Source organism: Mercenaria mercenaria, chromosome 15, assembly GCF_021730395.1.
Source record: "Mercenaria mercenaria strain notata chromosome 15, MADL_Memer_1, whole genome shotgun sequence".
Taxonomy (NCBI): domain Eukaryota; kingdom Metazoa; phylum Mollusca; class Bivalvia; order Venerida; family Veneridae; genus Mercenaria; species Mercenaria mercenaria.
Window position 1 is genome coordinate 62565076 of NC_069375.1, and position 22818 is coordinate 62587893.

A 22818-nucleotide genomic window follows, 5' to 3' on the forward strand; every position below is an offset into this window, starting at 1 on the left:
CAATGTATGATAATAAAATATGAATCAAAAACATAGAACTCAGATATGAAGCCTGACGTTAGACCACATATGTCCTAGAGACTAATTGTACTTATGCATTCCAAAGAATATAATAATCATATTCATTACTCTCACAAACATATTTGAATACTCCACCTTACTACATCAGGTGGTTAAGGAGCTATGTCATAATGACGAAAACGTCTTGAACACAATTTGGGGTACTTGACATTCTTTATGATATTATTACATGTATATTATAAGTATCCCATATGTATATGTCTATTTATACTGCGCTTCTCTCTGCTTAGGTATTTCTGTGCAAACATGTGAAATTGTTCTACTTTTAGAATGCCACATAGTTTCGCATGATAGTATTAAACCTTATACCTTCCATGGAACTATTCTTTTTTCGTTTCTGTGGGAGGGGATAACCGTTGCCTTGTGATAGTTAGATAGTTAGATTAACTCTACAATTCCTGTCACATAATAGTGTGATTTCAATGTGTATATCTTTATCAAGGAAAAATCTTTATACACATTTTCTTTTCTCAGGAAACGGCCTCCAGGAAATTGTCATTGCAGCAACTTTTAGCACGCGAATCTACATGGTGCTTAAATGATTATCTTCCTTTTTACCTTAGGATGCTCTATTTATCAGGCTACTTTGATCAGTTTATCTAATTATATTTCTTTCAGTTTGTTTCTGTTACCATTATTCTGCAAAGGCATTGTTTTATCTATTCGTGCCTTTCAAATTCAATAGTCAGTTTTTAGTTATACATGATCTTATTCATGAATTTAACTAAAATATTTATCAACATAAACCAAATTTGTTGATGATATATATGCAAATAAAATAAATAATTAAATTAATTGCAAAGTTGAAAGTTTCCATGTTTGCTATAACTGTGTCGGTGTTACGTTAAATATAAAAGAGAACTTCGAAGCGTTAAGACTTGACTGCACTGTATATATCATTTTAATATATTCGATAAGATACAAATTGTGTTGATATCTTGTATAATTTTACATTTTGGCTGCTCATTTTCTTATGTCTGTATCTTCAGTTATAATATGTTTATAAACTTGTCAAATAGCATAATTCTACTAGTGATACATAGATTAATTCAAACTCTTCATTTTTAAATTGTTCAATTCTTCTATCCTTTTGATCTATAGCTAGTATACGAAACTAATTATTAGAAATGTAAATAATATTGATATAATTTTGACGCTTTTGCAATTTCGCCCCATGTGAACTTGCTATATAAAATAAGATCCATTCAACAAACACCTAATTATCAAATTTGACAGCATTTCATCTATTGAAATTGAAATACTAAAAATACCCTTGCCGATACGGTTAACAAAATTGTGCAAATTGGATTTAAATGCCTCATTGATAGAGAGATACTCAAATGGCAGGGACCATGCCCAAGATATTTATCGTAAAGGCCGTTTTATAAAACGGTATTTTCCTCAGTATTTTGAGATGGTAAATATTGGATTTTATAATATTAACTGCTATTTAATATTCTCTTTAGAGAGTTTGATATATAAAGGACACACATGTGATGAATACAAGATTAAATGAACTTGACTTTTATGATAAAATATTTCATAAATGTGATTAAGAAATAGCTTGTGAAATCAGTGTTTTAGTTTACTGAACATTTAACATCGATTAAACCGTACTTTTCGTAAAAAGCAGTTAGTAGGATAATTCTATAATGTTATAAATTCGCTATTGATATTGCCAGAGATGTGTCGTTCTGCATTATTTCTGTTGTTAACACTTGTGACAAAGGCTATTGCTTTCCATGTGGAAAACGGAGTGGTATGTACTTTTAATTCTACTTTATTTTCTGTTTAAATTTCTAAAAGATCAGTAATTAATTAATATCTTAAAATTTAAGTAGTTTCCCAAAAAATATGTTATAGTCGTTTCCCTACATCGCCATCAATTATATTTTAATAGGTTCAGTCTGTCAGGTTAACTTTTTTATTTTCTAATTTGTGTCTAAAATTTTACTGATCTGTTTTAGTACATTCTGGCAGATGTAACAGTAGAAAAACCATAACTTTTGACATTTATTTTTATCTTCCTAATGGGTGACAAAATTGTTCTATTATACAAGGTGCTAAGTGATTAATATCGAAGGCAATTGATTCAGTGGGAATACGTATAAATTGTTTTAATTTTGTCAATAACCTAGAAACATCCGTCGTCCCGATAACAAACTGCTAAACAATAATGAAAAATAAAGTTTTTAAAATAATGATCCTTTTGATATAATTCGGTGTTACACGGAAAGAGGTTTTAAAAAATTAATTTTCATTACTTTAACATTAAGCGTATAATATTATTAAAAATAAATGGAGCGAATATGTTTTAATTTATGCTTATTGATGAAATACATTTATATTGTGTTGAGACATAGCCTAACATTTTGAGACAAAAATCAAACAATATGAAATCATAGAAAGAAAAGTTTTTTAGCATGAAAATTGGACAGCATATTAAACATGTATATAGCTACACAACTGTCAGTTTACTAACATATAACATTTAATTCCGGAAAAGAGCTGCTTGAAGGGGGGTCACACTTTCATAGAAATGTTACATTACTTGGTTTCGATGTATTTGCAATAATGTCCCAGTGCTGAAAAGTCGCATAACTAGGCTGAACGTATAAAGAGCGGCAGCGTTTTGAAAATATTTTAAGTATCCACCGTACGGGACTGTACGGCAGAACATGTATTGGCCAGGTAGATTGTTGCCTAAGATTTCGTTCGTACATCAATATATATATTTCTGTATTTGAAGATGTACTCCTAAACCTTCAATCAAACATGATCCAAGCGCTGTGAGTGAAATGGCTTTGCCGTTCTACTTGAATTCATTTTTTGTGTGTGTAAAATTGGATGTTACTCGAGCTTGGTCATTTAAGTGGTATATTGTTCGGTCCACTTGATGATAATTTTATAACGTTATATTGCAAATAATAAAATCAAATTGGACATGGTATTAATGCATCACCAGTAAAAAGGATGCAATCAATTTAGATTGAAATAGAGGATATTTCATATTGAATTTATTAAACGAGTTGAATTAAATAACGAAATGCGAAGCTCTGCCGAGCATTTTATCAAGTTTCTTTTATCACATTTTAGCTTTTTTTTCTGCCAGAACATAAAAAACTCTACTTTCTTTTACTATAAAAAAAAGTCAATTTGACCAACGTCACTCTCCAATACTTTAAACGACGTCGACGTCTACAAAGCTTTATTACACTCGTGTATTATCAAATTTATGTCATGGCTTTATTTCACTCCCGCGACGACAAACCTGATAATATACTATTATTGACTCTTGAGCCATTGGCTATGATATGTTATCTTCCGGTGGATATCACATCATATCCAATGGCTCAAGAGTCAATAACTGTTTTATTATATGGGTTCATGTTTATGAATACTAGTAAGTAAGAAATATTTGTTGCAGCATATTTAATGCTTGAAAGTAACAATCACGGTGTGAAACTTTCATTCTATTTTTATGCCCCCGAAGGGAGGCATATTAGTTTTCAACTGTCCGTCCGTTCGTCCGTTAGTTCGTTAGTTCGTTCGTCACAACGTTAACATTTTGCATGAAGGCACTTTACTCGCGAATCACTACAACCAGGACCTTCAATGTTCACATGCTGATAGTACTTATTGAGTACCCGACCCCTACTGACCTTGGGGTCACAAGGTCAAAGGTCAAGGTCACATGGGCCAATGTTAACTTTTTGCTTGAAGGCACTTTACTCGCGAACCACTGCACCCAGGACGTTCAAACTTCAATGCTGATAGTACTTATTGAGTACATGACCCCTACTGACTTTGGGGTCACCAGGTCAAAGGTCAAGGTCACAGGGGCCAATGTTAACTTTTTGCATGAAGGCACTTTACTCGCGAACCACTGCACCCAGGACCTTCAAATTTCACATGCTGATAGTACTTATTGAGTACACGACCCCTATTGAGAGTTCTGTAGATTTTTTGCATCATGTATTATCATCGTGGCAATATTTCTGTGGTTACGTGATTCTAGAGTAGAGTGTCAATGCCAATCAAATGAATTTTCAACACTACATGACTTAAAGTGAAATTGCAAAGACATGTGACATTCTGTAAAATTAAAGATGCTTCAAACATGTCAAATACTGTATGATATTACCTTTACTATAAATAAATTATTACGAGGTAGAGTACTGAGCAAATATTGATTGGAAAATATCTTCATGGCTACTTTGTTGCATTCAAAGTCAAAGGATAATGATTTGATAACAAAAAAATTGATTAAATTTGATTGATTCTGTGTACTTAGAAAGCGATTAAGTGGTACTTATCCACATTAGTCATCTATTCGTAACCACCATTTTCTTTCCTTTGAATATGATGCAAAATCTATGTTTGGCAACAGACATATCGTTAAAAAGGAAAATGATAAATTTTACAACGGAAACCATACATAAAAGGATGAGTGACTAGAGTGAAATCATTTGTAATAGTTATCTAAATGTCATTAACCCTACCTTGCTAGATTTCTAAAATACACTGGTCCATCATTCAATATGGGCAATACCATTTACTATACAAAGGGTTATTTTCTAAAGATTTACTGACTGAATACCGAACAGTGCAGACAATGATCAGCCTGCACGGATGTGTAGGCTGATCTTGGTCTGTACTGGTAGCAAAAGCAAAATCACTTGCCACCACCAGGCTAAAGGTTAAATCTATTCAGACAAAGAATTAACGTAGGACCATTTCAATATTTTAAACACTTTCGACAGAATGAAGTACAGATACAAGGCGATGTGACAAGAAAAAGCAGATTGAGAGAACGCCTCAAGAACAATGAGATAATTCTTTTAGGTACAGGCTCTCAACAAACTAATTAAAAGAGTTAAAATAATTGAGTTTTACATTATAATAAGAACTAATCATTATAATTTAATATTGATAAGAATAAGTTTCAAACCGTGTATATTAGTAGCCGCTGCAATAGGAGAAGCAAGGAGCGATGGACGCGACTGAATCACCTTTGGCAAAACAGGTAAATTATTATGTCTCCCACTACACAGTGGTGTGGGAGACATATTGATTTACTCCTGTCTTTGTGTCTGTCGGTCTATGTGTGTTTGATAACTAGCCAAATCGGCCCAGGCACATCGAAATTATAACCATTGAATTACCATAAATTGGCAATTTTACTCTTGTTTGCACTCTTAGTCGACATTTCTCATCCAGTCTTCACCAAACTTGAACAGAATGTGTTTTACCATAAGTCCTCGGTTCAGGTACTTTGGAATTATGGTCCTTGAATTACTGAAAATTGACCTTATTACTTTTGTCCGCGCCCTAAGTCGGACATTTCTCTTCCGATCTTCACCAAACCTAAACAAAATTTGTTTGACTTTAAGTCCTCGACCAAGTTCGACAACTAGCCAATTCGCCCGAGACACTTCAGAATTATGGCCCTTGAATTAATTACCCAAAATAAGTCTTTTTACTCTTCAAAGGTATATTTGTAGTGAGTAAACAGTATAAAAGGACTGACTTCCTATTTAGATGATTAGACAGTTGTGGGAGACATGCGTTTTCTCAAAAGCAGCTCTACTACTTGAATGAGTGGGGAGAACATTGTTGGCTATTTCATTTCTCTGTACTTGAGTATTGGCAGTATGGGAAATAGCATTTCATCTCGGTCACTGAGGTCACTATTTGTGTATAGTGAGAAATTAGAAAACCGTCATGTCATTCTTTTTTAATATTTTCACACAGGTGTTCTTTGAGTAACAGTTTAATTTATCTGATTAGTAACAAATATTGGCGATTATATGGCGCGGCCACAGGCACTAGAAATAGAAACAAACTGATTTTACAAACTATTTCTAGAATTATCCTCTACCAAGATTGTTCAAAATATTGTAATTTAATCAAAGAAAGGAAGAAGTTGTCACTTTTAGAATTAACAACCTGCTGGCCCGTTGTTACAATTAGCTCTATTGCTTCTGGGTGATGTTTTACCAAGATTATAATCAACACAATCACTTCCAATGAAGATAATTTGACAGTATAAAGTCATACTGATTTTCAAATGGAGCATGAAGTGTTACATTCAGGTGGTTTAGGAGCCTACTTGTTCCGTGAACATCTCTTGAAACTTTACGCATATTCTGATATTTAAAAGTATTTGAATAATTCAGCTTATCTGCATTAGATATTATATGGGGTTTTGCTTCTGCCAATTCTTTTCAGAAAACAAAGCATAATTAGTTGCGTCGTCTAGTATGTTGTTATTCTCTCAGAATACTGCTTACAATCGAATAATTTCTTTTAGTCAAACTGTACTGTATACCCTTATATTCTATAAAAATGTATTTATTTGTTCTTCTTTTGTTACATCATCGCTTGGTACTATTTATAAGACCTTTCACTAATCGTTTTTTTTGTGAGACAAATCCCATTTCTTAGCCTTATTGTAGTTTAATTTTGCGATTCATCTTAGAGATTAGCGTGACATACAGCTATATAACTTCCTGCGTCGTCTGGAGAGTTACTCCCGTTCCGGCAACTTTATGCATCGACGAAATGTTTCATGATCTCTTACATGCGCTGTCTCTACTGGTCACATTTTTAAATCGATTTTTTAAATCTTATTTTTTGTGTTGTAAATGTTGATCTTTATTCTGCATTTTTTTTATATTTTTTTGATATTCCTGCCTTTTCAATTCAGGTCTTGAAATAAACTGAATACATTTTTTATCAGATTAAGATTAATCGATTTAATTTAGAAGAAATAAAAATAAAAAAAAAAACTGAAGCTGGCATCATTGCCCAAAGTTCCGAATTTTTGCATTGAAAAAAATGAATGGAAACTCTTGCAGTTCAACAACATTAAAACTTTTCTTTTATTATAGAGGCAGAATTTATTTCATTTCAAATTCAGTATTATTTCAATGAAACGATTTTATACACCTTTTCTTCTTTTGTCTTTTTTCCCTTTAGTTTTATGGATGGATCTTACTTTCAAAGCAATGTTCAGATTGAATGAAATAATAACATTTGGCTCAAAATTAGATGTTTTTGCTCTCAGCACCTACACTTTTCATTCTGGAGAGGTGAAGCTATTGGCTTCGTTTTAAGTTTAATGGCCGTCCGTTTGATAAAACTTATGACGTCAAATTTTACGTAGGCCGTTATTTTGACTACGTCGATTGTTTTCAAAACAAACACACTTTATAGCGCAGTTTCTTGAATACATTTTAATTACATTTCAACAGAAGGGTTAACTAGTCAAGCGTAAATGACATCATTCCACAAGATCGTTTTGACCACGCAAATTAGAATAGAAATATCATAATCGACGAATGGTGTGATGCTTTGCATTGCGATAGAAGTGATAAAAATTGTGAAATCAATGGCATTAAGCTATGAACTTTAAATACATTTATCAATCTAACATATAAAAGGTCAGTACAATGGTTAACAATATTAAGCGAATTCACGTTTATGAAAAGTTGAGGACTATATCTTTACGATCATCTTACGTCTGGCGTTGCTAATGATAAAGTCTTCTTTCTAGTATTAATAATACATCAACGGTATAAACGCCAGTGTCATTAAAGATTATTAAAGTGAGAAAAATAGTTTTTATAACGCGATTAGCGAATAAGCTGCTGTTGGGACATTGCGACCAGTATGGATCCGATCCGGCTAAAATGCACATCTGTTTCTTTTTATTTAACACAGTTCTGTACGCGAAATTCAGTATCTCGGTAATTGCATCTCACTTACACACGCGTTTACTCGAGCAATATCAACTGAATGACATAGGTCCGTACATGGCAATACTTGGACATAGGCTACATGTAGCTAAATATTATTTTGTTCAATTTAAATTTTTTTTGATGTGTAATTCAGCTTCATCCGTTATGAGGTGTTAAATTATATGGTTAGTTATAATGATATGTTTTTTTTGCAATAATTCAGAATACATTGATATAGGAAATGTAAATTTTTATAATTCTTATCACAAATACTAATTTTTACTTTGATCTGTACTTCATTTGTGTTTGACTAACGGTTTAGAATAGCTAAATCAATATTTTGATAAGAGAAACGAATTTTCACTGAACACAATATGTAAATGTTTATGTTTAAATAGAATAGGTTCTGTCCTATGTGATTTAAAGGTCCATTACTAAGGGAAAGTGAGTTGGCAATTTTTTTCATAGCCAGTGCATAGACTTCTGCAAGACACTAAATAATGAAGATTGACAGGTCAAAATTTACAGAAGGTCTTTGGAACTCAAAGAAATGTATGTGTATTATGTTGAAAATTCAATGAATCGACAAAATGACCCCCCAGGTCTTTTTAACTTTCTTTATACTTCATAGAAAAATAATTGTACATATACTGCGATTTATTTCGAATTTCTACATACCAACTTTCATTTTCCAATAAAATGAAATAGTTTCTGTGCTTTTTAAAAGAAATTAAAATGTTCACTTTCCTTAGTATTGGACCTTTAAGACATCATTGATCTTAGGAAGTAGACTACAATGCTTGATTGATCGTTAAGAGACATTAAGGCTGATGGGGATGATCTTCAAAGATATATAATCATTGAGAGCTTTTCTTTCATCAGTGATTTAAGTAAAGATACCAGGCAGAACTTTCAAGGAGACCTTTGTGGCATTAGAAATTTAAAAACTAATTTATCTGATGTTCACAATCTGATAGATAAAATATATTTCAGAGTGCGGTTGATTTATCTATCTTAGTCAACTTTTCCTTCTATCTGTTTTCATTATGAATTGGCATTTCATGTTTTGTGATTAATGTGTTTCTTACCATCATTTTTCAGATATTTCATACGTAGATACATGTATTGTAGTGTTAGAAGGTATATAGATGGAAATTTCAAACTTCAAATATTAACAGTTAATATATAGAAAAAAATACTATGCATTAGATTTAAAATGGTACACACTTCATACCTATATTGCGAAACATTCTTTAACAATAAACTGTTACCTCATCATATCTAATCATGTAGGTCGGCAGGCATAAATAATCTGAATATTTAGTAACATTAGAAACATTGGATAGGGATATCGTGCAATAGAAGTATATATCTTAAAATATTGTTTAAGTGAAAGATAGGCGTCAAGGGCCCATTTCACGAAGACCTTGATTCGATCGACTATCTTTAAAAGCAATGAAACGTGCACACTGGTCTCAAAACGATGTAAGAGCAGCTCTAGTAATTTATGTTCAACTGTCTAAATGATCTAAAAAGGAGAACATTTCTTTGCACCAAGTAGGATAAAATCATATCACCTGCATCATATATGGGAATTGGTTGCTATAGACTAAGGGTATGTATGTAATATATTATATGTATAATCATTGCGTTCTTCCTATTCTATTGAATTAAATAGAAACTCGAAATATTCAACTCATGTATCTCAAACCTTCGGCATTTTCAAAAGACATTTTGAAATCCTGTCCCGAAACATGTGCACAAAATATATCTGTTTATGACGATCTTCGGTTTTCTCAAAGTAAAACGCTAAATCCCTTGAAATTTCGAGATTCTGCTGTAGTGTTCGCTTGTTTCCAATATGAAAATGGTATAGAAAGGAATATAGTTGCAGCTATTGCGATATAGTGTTGTGTTTTCTAGTTATGTATCTCAGACATACGTCAATATTTCGGTAGAGCTAATTATTATTTACATTGAAACATTAATTTGTGTTTGTGTTTTTTATTTATTTCTTGTTTTCCATTTTGCAACTGGTGTTAAAGGTTTGCGTGATTCGGTCCAATTAGGGTTAGCTTGGTCTAGAAATTACCTTTTTAAATATCAACTGTTTACAGGACGTGTCCACCTAGAAATCTGGTTGATATTTTTAATTATGGTTTCAATTTGTTGTTTATCTACAAAAGGATCTTAGTTATCTGGATTTCAGTGTCAGTACATTTTTATAGTAGATTGCATGAATTTGACATGATTTAAAGCTCTTTATATAAGCGGTGATAGTTTACGTATATTTATTTTAATGTTTGTTTATTCAGTTAAATCGTTAAACATATCTTTTAGAGGCACACAAGGCAATCATTTGATAATGATTATGAAAATCTATATTTATTTCGAAAGTTTCATTGATGCAAATTTCAATTTTAAAAGAAATTTAAAAAAAATATTTATCTAGAAACTCATTACATTTATTGTCACTTCAATTTCTCAGTTGTAAACTCTGTTATTGGCCGTTACAAGTTGATTGGATGAAACAGAATTTTTATGACTGGGACTTCTGAATTGCGAACCGAGTAATTTAAAGTTACTCTAAAATCGAATGCAGATCAAATTAAGAGGCATTACTCTGCATTCTTTTGATGAAAAATAATACATTTATATTGAACGTTAATGAAAATGAATTAGATCAAAGTTTATACAGTAGCGCATTTAATTCTGCAAATTGCTATTGTTGGCCAGCTAAATAACAGTATGCCTTAAGATCGGGAGTTTGTAGTTTGAAAGCAATCGAAGGTAGAGTTCACTTTAACGAATTTCAAGACGAATTACACGAAAATGTATATTTAAATATCTTGTTCTTTAATCAAATATAAATGATTAAATATTAAGTCATCAAAATGTCATGTATCCTATCTAAATGTTCCACCTCCATGCGCTCTTTATTTAGAGAAAATAATAACATCAAACAAAAATCACTATTATGTATTTGAAGGGCCTATAGTTAGTGTCAATACAGTTTTCAAACCATCTATGTTAAGATTTTCCGTTGAGCTATAACCTGCTCTATACACACTCTAGTGTCTGCTGTTCTATACTCTATTCAGCAGTGTTTAGAGATGCGAACATATTGGACAATATAATAAAAGTCATACTGTGTGATATACGATTGTTTACATGTTAAAATAAGATCAGTGAATGCAAGGCTGTGATTAAATCAAAACTGTCGTGTTATCATGAAATAAAAGATATAAACTGCAGTAGATTTTGAATTATGTTATTCTGTTCGATGCATTAACCTTAAAATGTTTCAAAATAATAAAAACCTTAGCATTGGGAAACATTTAACTAAGTGTTTTTGTTACAGACATATAATGATGTGCCGTTTCACATTTATTTGGATTTTATCAATTTTGACGAAAGGAGCTACTTTCAACGTGGTAAACAGAATAGTATGTTCATTTTTATATAATCTATAAATGAGCCGCGCCATGAGAATACCAACATAGAAGGTTTGCGACCAGCATGGATCCAGACCGTGCAGGCTGGTCTGGATCCATGCTGGTCGTAAACCCACTATGTTGGTTTTCTCATGGCATGGCTCAAATTTTTAATTTCTGATATAGGAACATGCACGTTCATTCACTTTCTTCCCAAATTGATTGTCAGATAATTTGAAATTTGTTATCATTTGTTCATCATTTGTTCAGAACTTCAAAAACTAAAAATGAAAATGAATCTGTCTAATCTAATGAAAAAACATTTATTTACATACCATTAATTTACCATTTACATTATTAAAAATGGCAAGCCTTTCTATTATGATTTTTACTTCCATTTTTTATTTGCTTTTATCGCGTTGAATGCATTTCCTAGTGGAGCTCTTTTGAAGATCCTTTGAAAGGGTATATTTCATTTTGTTTTGGTTATGCGACACTTCATACATTTTCAAATTAGATTTTAAACTGAAATAACATAAGATATGAGAAGATCCATTAATTTAATTTTGATTTTAATGCCTGCTGCGGTGTTTGTGATGTATAATTGATATAAAAGATTATGTCTGTGCCAATACAAAAATAATCGTATGTCATGTAAGTGCATGCTAGTATAATGTGTACAAATGGGTTAAAATGATATGCAAAACTTTGTTAGAAAGTGATTATTTTTAAGTCGTGTTACCGTATATCCGAAAATGTTAACGTTCCTTTTATTTTGCCAGTTTACAGAATTAACCGAGTTTTATGAGCTCGCACTATTTATTGTACGTATAACTTTAATGCTTTTCATGGATGTCTTAAATTTACGTGTGTCTATCTGCTTGAAAAAAATAAAATTAAATAAAATAAAAGTATTGCACACATGACCTCGTCTACAGCAGTAAATGTAGATCTGCATTGATTTATAACATAGATTTTGAGAATATTTACATTGTCACGTATTCAAATATTTGATAGTGTATTAAGATCTGTTAAATGTAGCTTATTTTTACGTTAATCTGTAAATAAGGAAACAGTCTACGATGTCTCGATTTGTTAACGTTTTCATTACTATCTATTTCATCAGTTTTAGGTACAGAATATCTCCTATCTTGATCAAACATGACGTAGTCAGTTCGTACAAATTTCTAAAGGTCTATGTGTCTAATGTAGGAAATATCGAAACAGATTTTACATATGTTTGAAGTAAAACAATATGTGACCAGTATGAAAGGAAATATCATTTGCATTGCTATAATAGGGACTAACTCGCACATATATTTCAGATTGAAAATATTTTTTCTCAAAAAATCATAAAACGTGCGTATTCCGAAAGTGACTACAGTAGCGGTACAAACTTATTCACACCCGAGTTTTGCAAAGTATTCATATAAATAACCAAAAATGTTGTGCAGAATGTAGTAGACAGTTGCATCACTTTTGAAATGAAGCGGAAAAGTTACATTCTTCTTGCATTTTTAATCAGTACTTAACATTTATTTTCACGCACTATCAGTTTTCTGTGCCATATATACTTCCATGTAAACTTGGTTGAAATGAACATGTTGAAAAATGTCATCCAAACTGTGGGTGAGTAGCATTAAGATAAAACGTATTAACATACATCGTTTTATATTGAAAGGTTGATTCAAGGTATACTAGACCAAAATTTATTATTTTAAAATATGAATAATTACTACATATAGTATATTAAACAATAAACAAGTTAAGCACATGATAAATGTATACTACAACTAAAACCCGACTGTCACTTAAACACTAGCCGATCTGTTATTCAAAAATAGACATTCAACATGAATAGAGCCCTACATACGAATTCATTTATATGTTTAGTAAAATTATATACATTTGATCCAGAGTTTGTACATTTTAATATATATCAGAAGATAAACATGTTGTAAAAGATGAACATTTCGTATCTTTGAATTTAAAAGTAAAACAAGACATGACTTTTAGAGATCCTACATGTTCTTTTATAGGCTACTCGTCACTGTTACAAACACAAAGAGATTCAAAATACTTGTAAAACACGATGCAGATGCTTTACTCTTTTCAAAATATTGTCATTACGTTTCATCGTCCTTTGTGAAATCAACTGGACAGGTTTTGTCCACATACATGTTTCGACATGTGATAGAAACGAAATATACATTTTTTTGTTGGATTTAACGTCGCACCGACACATGATAGGTCATATGGCGACTTTCCAGCTTTGTAATGGTGGAGGAAGACCCCAGGTGCCCCTCCGTGCATTATTTCATCACGAGCGGGCACCTGGACGAAATATACAAGCCTCTTATGAACAGATAAAGGATTTCTAGGAAATTGCTTAGATAGTGGGTTTATGCCCTTTGAGAGTTAACGCAATATTAATCTAATATTTGATTCGGTTATGCCGTAAGAACGGATTCAGGCAGGATTGCTTTTTTGTTTAATAGTTTAGTAAATTCACAATCATTATTTGAAAAATAATCTGGCACTGGCAAATTCTGGCAGATGGATAGACACACCGTTTAACCAGCGTTTGTGGCCCCCTGTAAACCATCCAAATTTAATTTTGATCTAATTGCAACATGTTTTGAGCAGCCACCCGTCTTAAGCCGCTCCAAAGGCACTGATAAGACATGGAGGATTACTGTTGCAACTTTTGCGAATGGTTTTATGTTTTCTAAATATTTCTTATCTTACGTCTCGTTTTCTTTTACTGTTATTGATATCAAATTCACATCCTCATGCGTACGTCAGTATATTTATACAGAAAATTATTGCTTAGCTGAGTGTTTTCTGTAGTTTTTACTATTTTGTTTTGTCATTCTGCAATTTGTGTTATAATATTGCTAAACTCCAACACCGTGTTACTTCCCCTTATCGGTACAGAAGACGCTGCCACCACGTATAAATTGGGCTGCATTTCAGCCGAGTTATATTTTTCTTTATTCTATTTTTTTTTGTACAAAGTTTTTATCTCAGTAGTTAAATATTATACATGTTGTTTGTAAAACGAGCAAAAAACTAAAAAATAATGCAGCAATACTAAAATTATTTCTTTTTCTGGTGTTGTGACCACACCTGCTAAAAACGTAAACAATAAAATTATTTGACGGTATTTTGAGTACAGTAAGAAATTTGACGAGGGGCATACTGCAAACTAAAGGTATTCCAATACTTTCATTATGTTCTTCAAGGTCGTGACATAAATATCAATTTGACTGTAGATTAAGGCAAGCATTTGATTTACCCGGTGTTGCCAAGCGCGCCACCATTTTAGGATCACATGGTTGTTCCATCGTCACGTGATTTGCTTGAAGGCAAGGATGATTGTTTAACAATATTTCTGCGCGGAGGTTGTAGTATTGCGTGACTTAGGCACAGTTCGATTTAGCCGTGTCTAGACAGAAAATTGTTCTACTAGAAGATGATTGTGGCTTTTCTTTAGTAAAACGCATCTGTTATGTATAATGTGCTTTTATGGAACACTTTGCTTCCTACGAAGTTAATTTTTGACTCAGAGAAAGTCAATATATTTGACTCATGATGTATATGCATTGCGGTTTTACTTCTTGTATCTATGTGTCCGAATTTTCGCAATTTGTTCTTTGTTCATTTTAAAATTTTAACCAAACATTGGTCGTTTATATTGACAAATAATATTTTAACACAAACTGCGAAAAAAAGAAATTAGAATGTAACCCTGTAGGTTGTTTAATCATGTCTTGTTAAATAATTTGTCAAAGTAATCGGTAATGACCATTAAAAAAGCTAAAGTCAGTAAGATCTATTTTTGTCTGAAAAGTTTTATTGATACACTTATACATTTAAAGAAATAAAAACTACTTTGTTAGAAAATCAATTGAGTGAATGACATTTCAAACTTTGTTATTGGCCGTTACGTCTTGATTGTATATATTGAAATGTTATTATTGGCACTTCGAATTATGAACCATGATAATATGAAGACTTACTATAATTGAAAGTAAACAGTTTAAATTAAAACGCATTTTGTTCTATATTTAATGGAAATAAAGCACCTTTACCTGAAAGAATTTGATTATGTCCTTTGTTAAATTCTGTGTGTATTTGTTTTTAAAGGTACCGTTAGAATGAAAAAGTAACACTTGTTACATACAAAAAGGTATTTGATATCTAATAATTTATTTTCGTTTTAAGCGCATTGTAGTTAATATAAACGAGAATGTATCTTAGAATCCAGTTTACGTTTGTACAGAAAGCGGAACGCCATTTTAAACATGTTCGAATTCTTATTTAGATAAAAACTTCTAGTCACATTATTTGTATACTGACCATGCCGAAGCAAAAACGTATACCACTTAATTGTTTTAATTAATCAATGTCTATGTTTTGTTTAAACATGTAACTATAAGTCCCCGAAAAATATTATGTTAATAGCAGTAAAAATGACTTTACATACACATTAACACTTGTTGATTTCCTCTGTATTAAACATTACGATATGAAAAAAGTATTTGATGATATGATAAAATTATCTCGGCGAGTGTGATATATGACTTCTTTCATATCAAAATAGGAATCTCTTAATGCAACGACCGAAAAGTTCATTAGGCTGTGATTAATTGAAAACTGTCTTGTCATCGCAAAACAAATTTTTAGAATTTTAATGTGTAATTTTGTTCCATGCATGGTGTTATTATTATTTAGTATTGCTTGAGAAAGAAGCGTCTTTACCACGTGGCAAACAGAGTATTGTAACACTTTTATCGTGTATTGTCTTGTCGATTAAAACACGTTTCGCAAAATGACCTACCTTTGGCTATTCCGCCTAAAAAGGATTTCAGATTAGCATCTCTTCCTGGTGTAATTTGAACGTGCTAGAATGAAAATATTCGGTCGTCGTGATTAGATTACTACGCGTCTGAACTCAATACCATGTTTTATTTGCCAAAACTAAAATCTGTTTCTCAAATTAACAAGTTTCTTTACTTGATGAATGCATATCTGCCTGTAATTTCCGAAGTAGAGACATGCAGGTCAAGTGAAATATTTTATTTATGTTTCTTCATACGTATATCATAATAAAACATGACAATATTACAATATTTTAAAAAATGCGTATGCCTTTCTATAAGGAAATATAAGAAACTATTTTTTTTATCTATACACTAGTTTTATACAATTACATATTCTAAAACTTAATATTTAGTAAGATGACTACGTCACTGACATAAAACTATTAAATTTTTTATAGGTAGGTATACCTTCAACATTTACTTTCTTCCTGTCATATTTTTCGTTTGTTTGGTTATTTGAGTTCAAAGCCACAGAAAAATAATCTTAGTATCTATAATGAAATCATTGTCGTTTTGTATTTAATATATTGAAATACATTTATTGACATAACATAAAAAATACCCTTTTCAAACTGGGAAATCATGACACGTCTACTTTTGATTATTTTTACATCCATTTTCCACTAGCTTTTGTCATTTAGATAAGTTTCTAATGAATTTTCCCTCAACATTGTAAACAGATGGTACATTTATACTGAAAGTGTATATTTTGGGTATGTGACACTTTATAGTGTTGAAATATGATAATATTTATTTAGGGATGAGAATCACATTCATTCAGCTTCGTTTTAAATTTAATACTTGTTGAGTAGTGAGTGAAGCATTATTGAAACAAAAGATGGTATCATGCGCGAATACAGTGTAATGACCGAATTTTCAAGTTTGCATGTTTGTGATTTATAGCTACGTAAACACATACATTCGCGTTGTTCAGAATTTTAGTGTTCTGTTTTACTCTAGGAGATAAAAATGCTTTATGTTTGTTTTATTTATATTCATGAGTCGGCCAGCTTTTAGATATTTATCGACAGTACCTATTTTTCATTTACCCATTTATCGAAAGTACTTTTTTTATCCATAACCGTTACGATGAAAATATATGAAGGTTATGGACCACTATATTTCACTCAATATCTTGTTGAAATTGGGTGTTAGTACTTGGTAAAGTTGACAGTTTGCTAAAACATTAATCAGGTCTTTTGTTTTACAATTGATAAAATGGTAGAACAAGTGCCCTTTTCCTCAATTAATGTGTAGAATATGGTATCTATAGGATATCAGTCAACTTTGATTCTTGGTAGTATAATACAGCTGAAATATTAATTACACTTTCTTTGAAATGAACTTCAAGAAAAGCTTATAACATGGCACTAGTCAGAAGCATAGATAACAGAATGAAAAGAAAGACGCATTTTGTGGCATTTAAATTAAAAAAAAACAACTCATAAATGTTGATGCTGATTATCTGATGATTAGATAAAATTTATTCCAGACTGCAGCAGAATGCTCTAACTGAACTTTTATATGATATTCGTCTACAATTCTGATACTGCAATGCTCAAAAGGACCCTTCGTATATTCATGGCAATGCTATACATCACGTTTTCATCTTTTCGAATGATTTATATGTACATGCTGGTTAGGAGTTTGTGCATTTTATCATCAAGGTCATATATGTATGTTGTCATAGTTCCCATATGTCCTAAAAATAGAATAGCATGATAATGAGGGCAAGGTGACATAGGTTTAGGGTTGTGTAAATGTATCTGTTGTACTAGTAAAGTCATATCATTACTTTCTGAAATACAATGCTACAGGATAAAATTCAGTGACTGGGAGTCTTTTTCTATTCGTTTTTAAGTATTGTTTGTAGATACTAGGCTTTTACAGGAAGTATCCACCCAGGAAATGCCGTTGACACTAAAAGAAGCTATTTTAATTATTTCGGATACGTTGATGCGAAACATTTTGTGACATTTAAATTTGCCTTAACATAAAGTTTTCTTTTACATTTTTTGAATAACGTGATACTCTGATTTCCCTGCTTTCGTTAGCTTAGAATATTATATTATATTTGATGATAATGATTTGACTTAACTAGTCATTTTTATGTAAACTAATGTCATTTTATGTAAACGAAGAAAATATAATTTCAATTGTCCATCTCAGTTTGACAAAATGCCATCCTGATAAAAGAAACTTCCCTTTAAATTAACATATCTATCTTGGCAAATGGTCAACGAAACAATTTGTGTGATATCTAAGCTATCTATACAATTAGTTCACAAATAAAAACCCAGATTGCAGTTTCGGTGTTTTACCTTAGGAACGTTGCGTAGCTATTATTTCACTTTTAAACAGCTACAATACTTCTAATCATAAACCACAACATGAATTTAAAATTAAAGTGGAATGTTTAAAAAAACAACAATAACAACAACAACTACAAAAAAAAAAACCAATAAAAAAAACTCTCTAACATTTATCATCTCAACATTAATTCTTCTAATTTTAAATGAAAATAATACAATGATAACTGAACGCGCAACTGACGCAGTGGCATTACGTCTGGTCAACCCACGTGTATAAGTTTGTAGACAACAATTACGGCTATTTCAATGATTAATTTCATGTTTAACATGGCGTGTATGCAACATTAACGTTTAAATTCAAACACACTAATATCTTGTTTTCAACTTTTACACTATTACATCAGTTTTAAGATGAAATATTGAATGTCCCACCGTCAGTTCAGTGTACGCGCTTAAAGGAAGATCAAAATAACTTTCACTACATACATCGTAACGTCTAAGGATTATTTTGCTATAGCCTTATTTAATATATATATAACCCATTTGTAACATTTCTTTCGAAAGCAATTTGTTTGCATTACTTTAGATTTGTCTTTACGAATTGAAAATTACATTTCCTTCTATTGTAAATTTATTTTGTCTGTTCTTTGTACATATTCCTTTTACACATTAAATTATTTGAAATGTATTTCTTATTCAAATGAATATTTGAAGTTTACTTTTATGTTGGTTATGCGACACTTTTGAATTTGATATTAGAATTTAAAGAAATGTTATATAAGATTGATGAAGATCCATAAATTAATGCATTTTGATGTTAATACCTGCAGCGTCGTGTATGAGATATTAACGACGAAAAAGATTATATCTACGTGAATAAAATGTAATGATCTGTTGGTATCTTATTAATGCTTGTTTATAATTTACAACCATTTTATAGTGATAAGCGAAACTCTTTTTAAAGTAAGTTATTTTTTAATTAGTAATGTCACTGTATTTCGGGTTTCTTTATTTCTCAAACTTTTTTTGCGCAGTAAAGAATTATCCATTTGAAGTAAGTCTGATTCACGAGTGTTTTGAATTCACGAGCCGCTCTGCTAACGAATATACAGATAAAATATAATTGTTTCAAACGCTACATCGTCTTCAGTAATTAGAGAAGAACATCAATAATTAAATATGCAAATATATGGTTAATAAAAGAAAGGATTTTATAAGTAATTCCTAAGATGTTTATTTTTTGCAAAATCATTATAGCTTTCATTTGCTCACCATGCTCATTACTCCTGTTATGAACGAATATCGTAGACTAATATCATCCATTTCTATAAATGTGATAACTTATTGATCGAGCTTATAAGAAAACATGATTATTTCCTGTGTATATGCAAATCTAGTTTCTTTTAGCCATTTTATGAGATTAACAATACTGATGATTCTCGATAGTATATTAATGTAATACTGTATAGATAGTAAATTAGCAATAATGTCATGTTGTTGAGTTGATACGACTGTAATACGATGAAATGAATATCTGATCGCTGATAATGACATGGATTAGTAATACAAGATGCTTTCTTCGTGGTTTTCCCTGTTAAATATTCATCCTTCAAGTTGCATTTCTTCCTCTCCCCACTCTTTTGTCTACCCTTACTTCCACCCCAGCACCCTTCCCCACCCCACCCGCATCCCCCCTCCTCTCTCTCTCTCTCTCTCTCTCCTCCCAGATACACACTCTTTTGTGGTATTATGCATATAGTTGAAATTTTCAAACAACCCGTTTTCATTTAATGATACATTTGTCGTCTCGTTTCAACATAGTGTATTTTAAGCCTATTTGTATAATTTTATGTAACAAATCACAACACTTAAAATAGGATGGCAGCATAAAGCTTGTGTCTACAAAAATTGTTTCTTAGAATCGTTTAATTTTATTTGGAATAAACTTCTTGTAGGTTTCTTCATTACATATAATAAAGTTGCATTTAAGCTAGTCAACAGCAAATATTGTGTGTTTACGGCTCGAGATATTAAAAAGTTTTATTTATAAATGTTTTAGTTTTAGGAACTAAATGTCGATAAATTGTGTCTTAAGTATAAAAACGCTTAAAGTTTTCCTCACTATTTTGGGGTTGAATTCATGTGTAAGGAGAACGCAAAGGAGCAGTTGGTTTTATTGGCTCGATTAATGAGAGACATTGAAATGTGCAACCATGCATCTTTTGCAAGTGACCGTTCCAAGTGTGTTCATGTATTTCTTGTCTCTGTGATTTTGTCATGTATCTTAAGAATATACACATCCACTTATAAAATGCAGAAAGGCTTAAAATGGATGGGACTGTGTTTTTAGAATGTAGATTTTCATATTGTTTCTGATACAGTATGTCTGGTTGTACACAATACTAGTCACTTTTAATGATGAAAATTACACGTTGTCAGAATACAATTATTTTTGACATACAATTTGGTTTCAAGTAACAACAAACCAACATTCCGTTTCAACTTCGAATTACACAAACACTTGTGAGAAAGAAGAATAGTGTTATCATATAAAATATCGTTAAAATCAACGTAAATAATGAGCATTATATGTTTTATCAACATCCAGAAAATGAACTTAAGGTTCATGTCCTGGCGACGACCTTGTAAGATGAAAGATGAAATGATATCATGCAGAAAACCTATTTTCGAGATTTATGATGCATGATTGTCATTTTTTTCAGTTGATAGACAGTATTTACCGGTCGTTTATTGAAAACTGTCTTGATCGTAGGGTTATCAAATGTTTAATATCTTTTGAAAAAGAAGAACAAGCTTTTTGCTACAGAAATAGAGATAGAGCGCGTATCTGTTCAATTAAATGGCGATTCCCTATATATTTCTGTGAAAGTGTTTCCCTACAGAGTAACGTCAGAATATTCTTAACTGTTACAATGATATGAGGTTTCTTTAGAATCACAATTCAGTAATATTTCAGGTAAATAAGCAATACCAATGAACCTTGTCAGCGCGCGCGAAATTGAAATGTTAACCATTATATTATTCGCACTTTAGAACATGGTTTGGGTAATAAGTCAATGAATCAATGAAGCAAGTGTCGTCTATTGTACTATTTATGCGTACTTTATCATAAACATTAACAGTATTTTATAGGCAAAGATGTATCTGAAGTAATGATATGAAGGATACGTTTTACAAATGAAATATATCAATGTTACACAGACATTGAATTAAACGTGCTGTTTATCTCAGATAAATTATGAGAGAAGTTTTTATCTGTGGCATTTAGATTTATGTGTTTATTCTATATATTAAATTTTAAATATATTTGAAGTAGGCCGATAATGGCAAATTTTGTTGTGTGGAAACATTCAGTAGATGTATCTATAATTTGTTTGAAAACAGTAAACAATCTTTATGTTAGACTCCAACGTTTGTTGTTGATCATATAAAACTGATTTACTATTTATTTTTGACAATGACTTAATTACGACATAACTATTATAATTTGAAACTTCCCTGATAAAAAGCACCAATTGAAAAAGCGCTTCTCTCTCACTGTATAATGAAAAAAGATCATACTAATTTAAATGGAAAGTTCTAAAGTTTACCTATTTTGCTTAATATACAGGCTACAGTGCGCTTACAAAATATATTATGTACAGACTCTCACGTTTATTTTTTAATTAGACAACATTTCAAACTATATAAATGACATACTACATTCACTGGATCCCAGATAAAATATCATATACCTGACTAACTACTATATGATTTAATAGATATAAAACATACTAGTAACAACACACTGTTTGCATAGAAAGACTAATATTTCTATCAGAAATTAACTTTCTCTTCAAAAATTGTCACGTCCGCTGTATTCGGAAGTATTTCAGGAAGTGAAATATTAAATTACACGATAGAATCAGCCATGTGATTTTCAATAGTTTTTATATTAAAATGAAATAGTGTGAATGCAATGAAGTAAACATACCAATAGGTTGTTATAAAATGAAGTATGTTGTGTCATAATGAAATATATTTTAAAAAGTAACTTTGGAGAAATACTATCCCTTTTTGATGTTTTTGTCTGAACTTGTATATTTTTAAAATATTTTGCGAAAATACTCTTTATATTAGGGTCAGGTATGAGCACTTACGAGATAATTTGAATATAAGCACTTTTGACAAAATGACTTGCATTCCATGTGGTGAACACAGTAGCGTGTTTTACTTTTACCTTACTTTTATTTGCATTACATTAAATCTATCCTGACATTTTCATTCTATTTTCGATTAACAATTTATATCTTTTTGTTAACATGCTTTTCATGTTTTAAATAATTTGAAATGCATTTCCTAT

The 22818-nt window shown here is 31.2% G+C and overlaps 1 protein-coding gene across 5 annotated transcripts in view; it reads left to right on the forward strand.

Annotated features, from left to right (window-relative positions):
* LOC128549122 (CCN family member 1-like) overlaps positions 1 to 22818 on the forward strand; it is an 87806-nt gene that overhangs the window by 44884 nt on the left and 20104 nt on the right. Inside the window, exon 1 of one of the 5 annotated variants that reach the window (XM_053525427.1) lies at positions 1540 to 1840. The exons of the other annotated variants lie outside the window; for them this stretch is intronic. Within the exon in view, the coding sequence (XP_053381402.1) occupies positions 1766 to 1840 (75 nt within the window). The 5' untranslated portion in view covers positions 1540 to 1765. Of the gene's footprint in view, positions 1 to 1539; positions 1841 to 22818 lie in introns of those variants that run through there. 5 annotated transcript variants of the gene reach the window in all.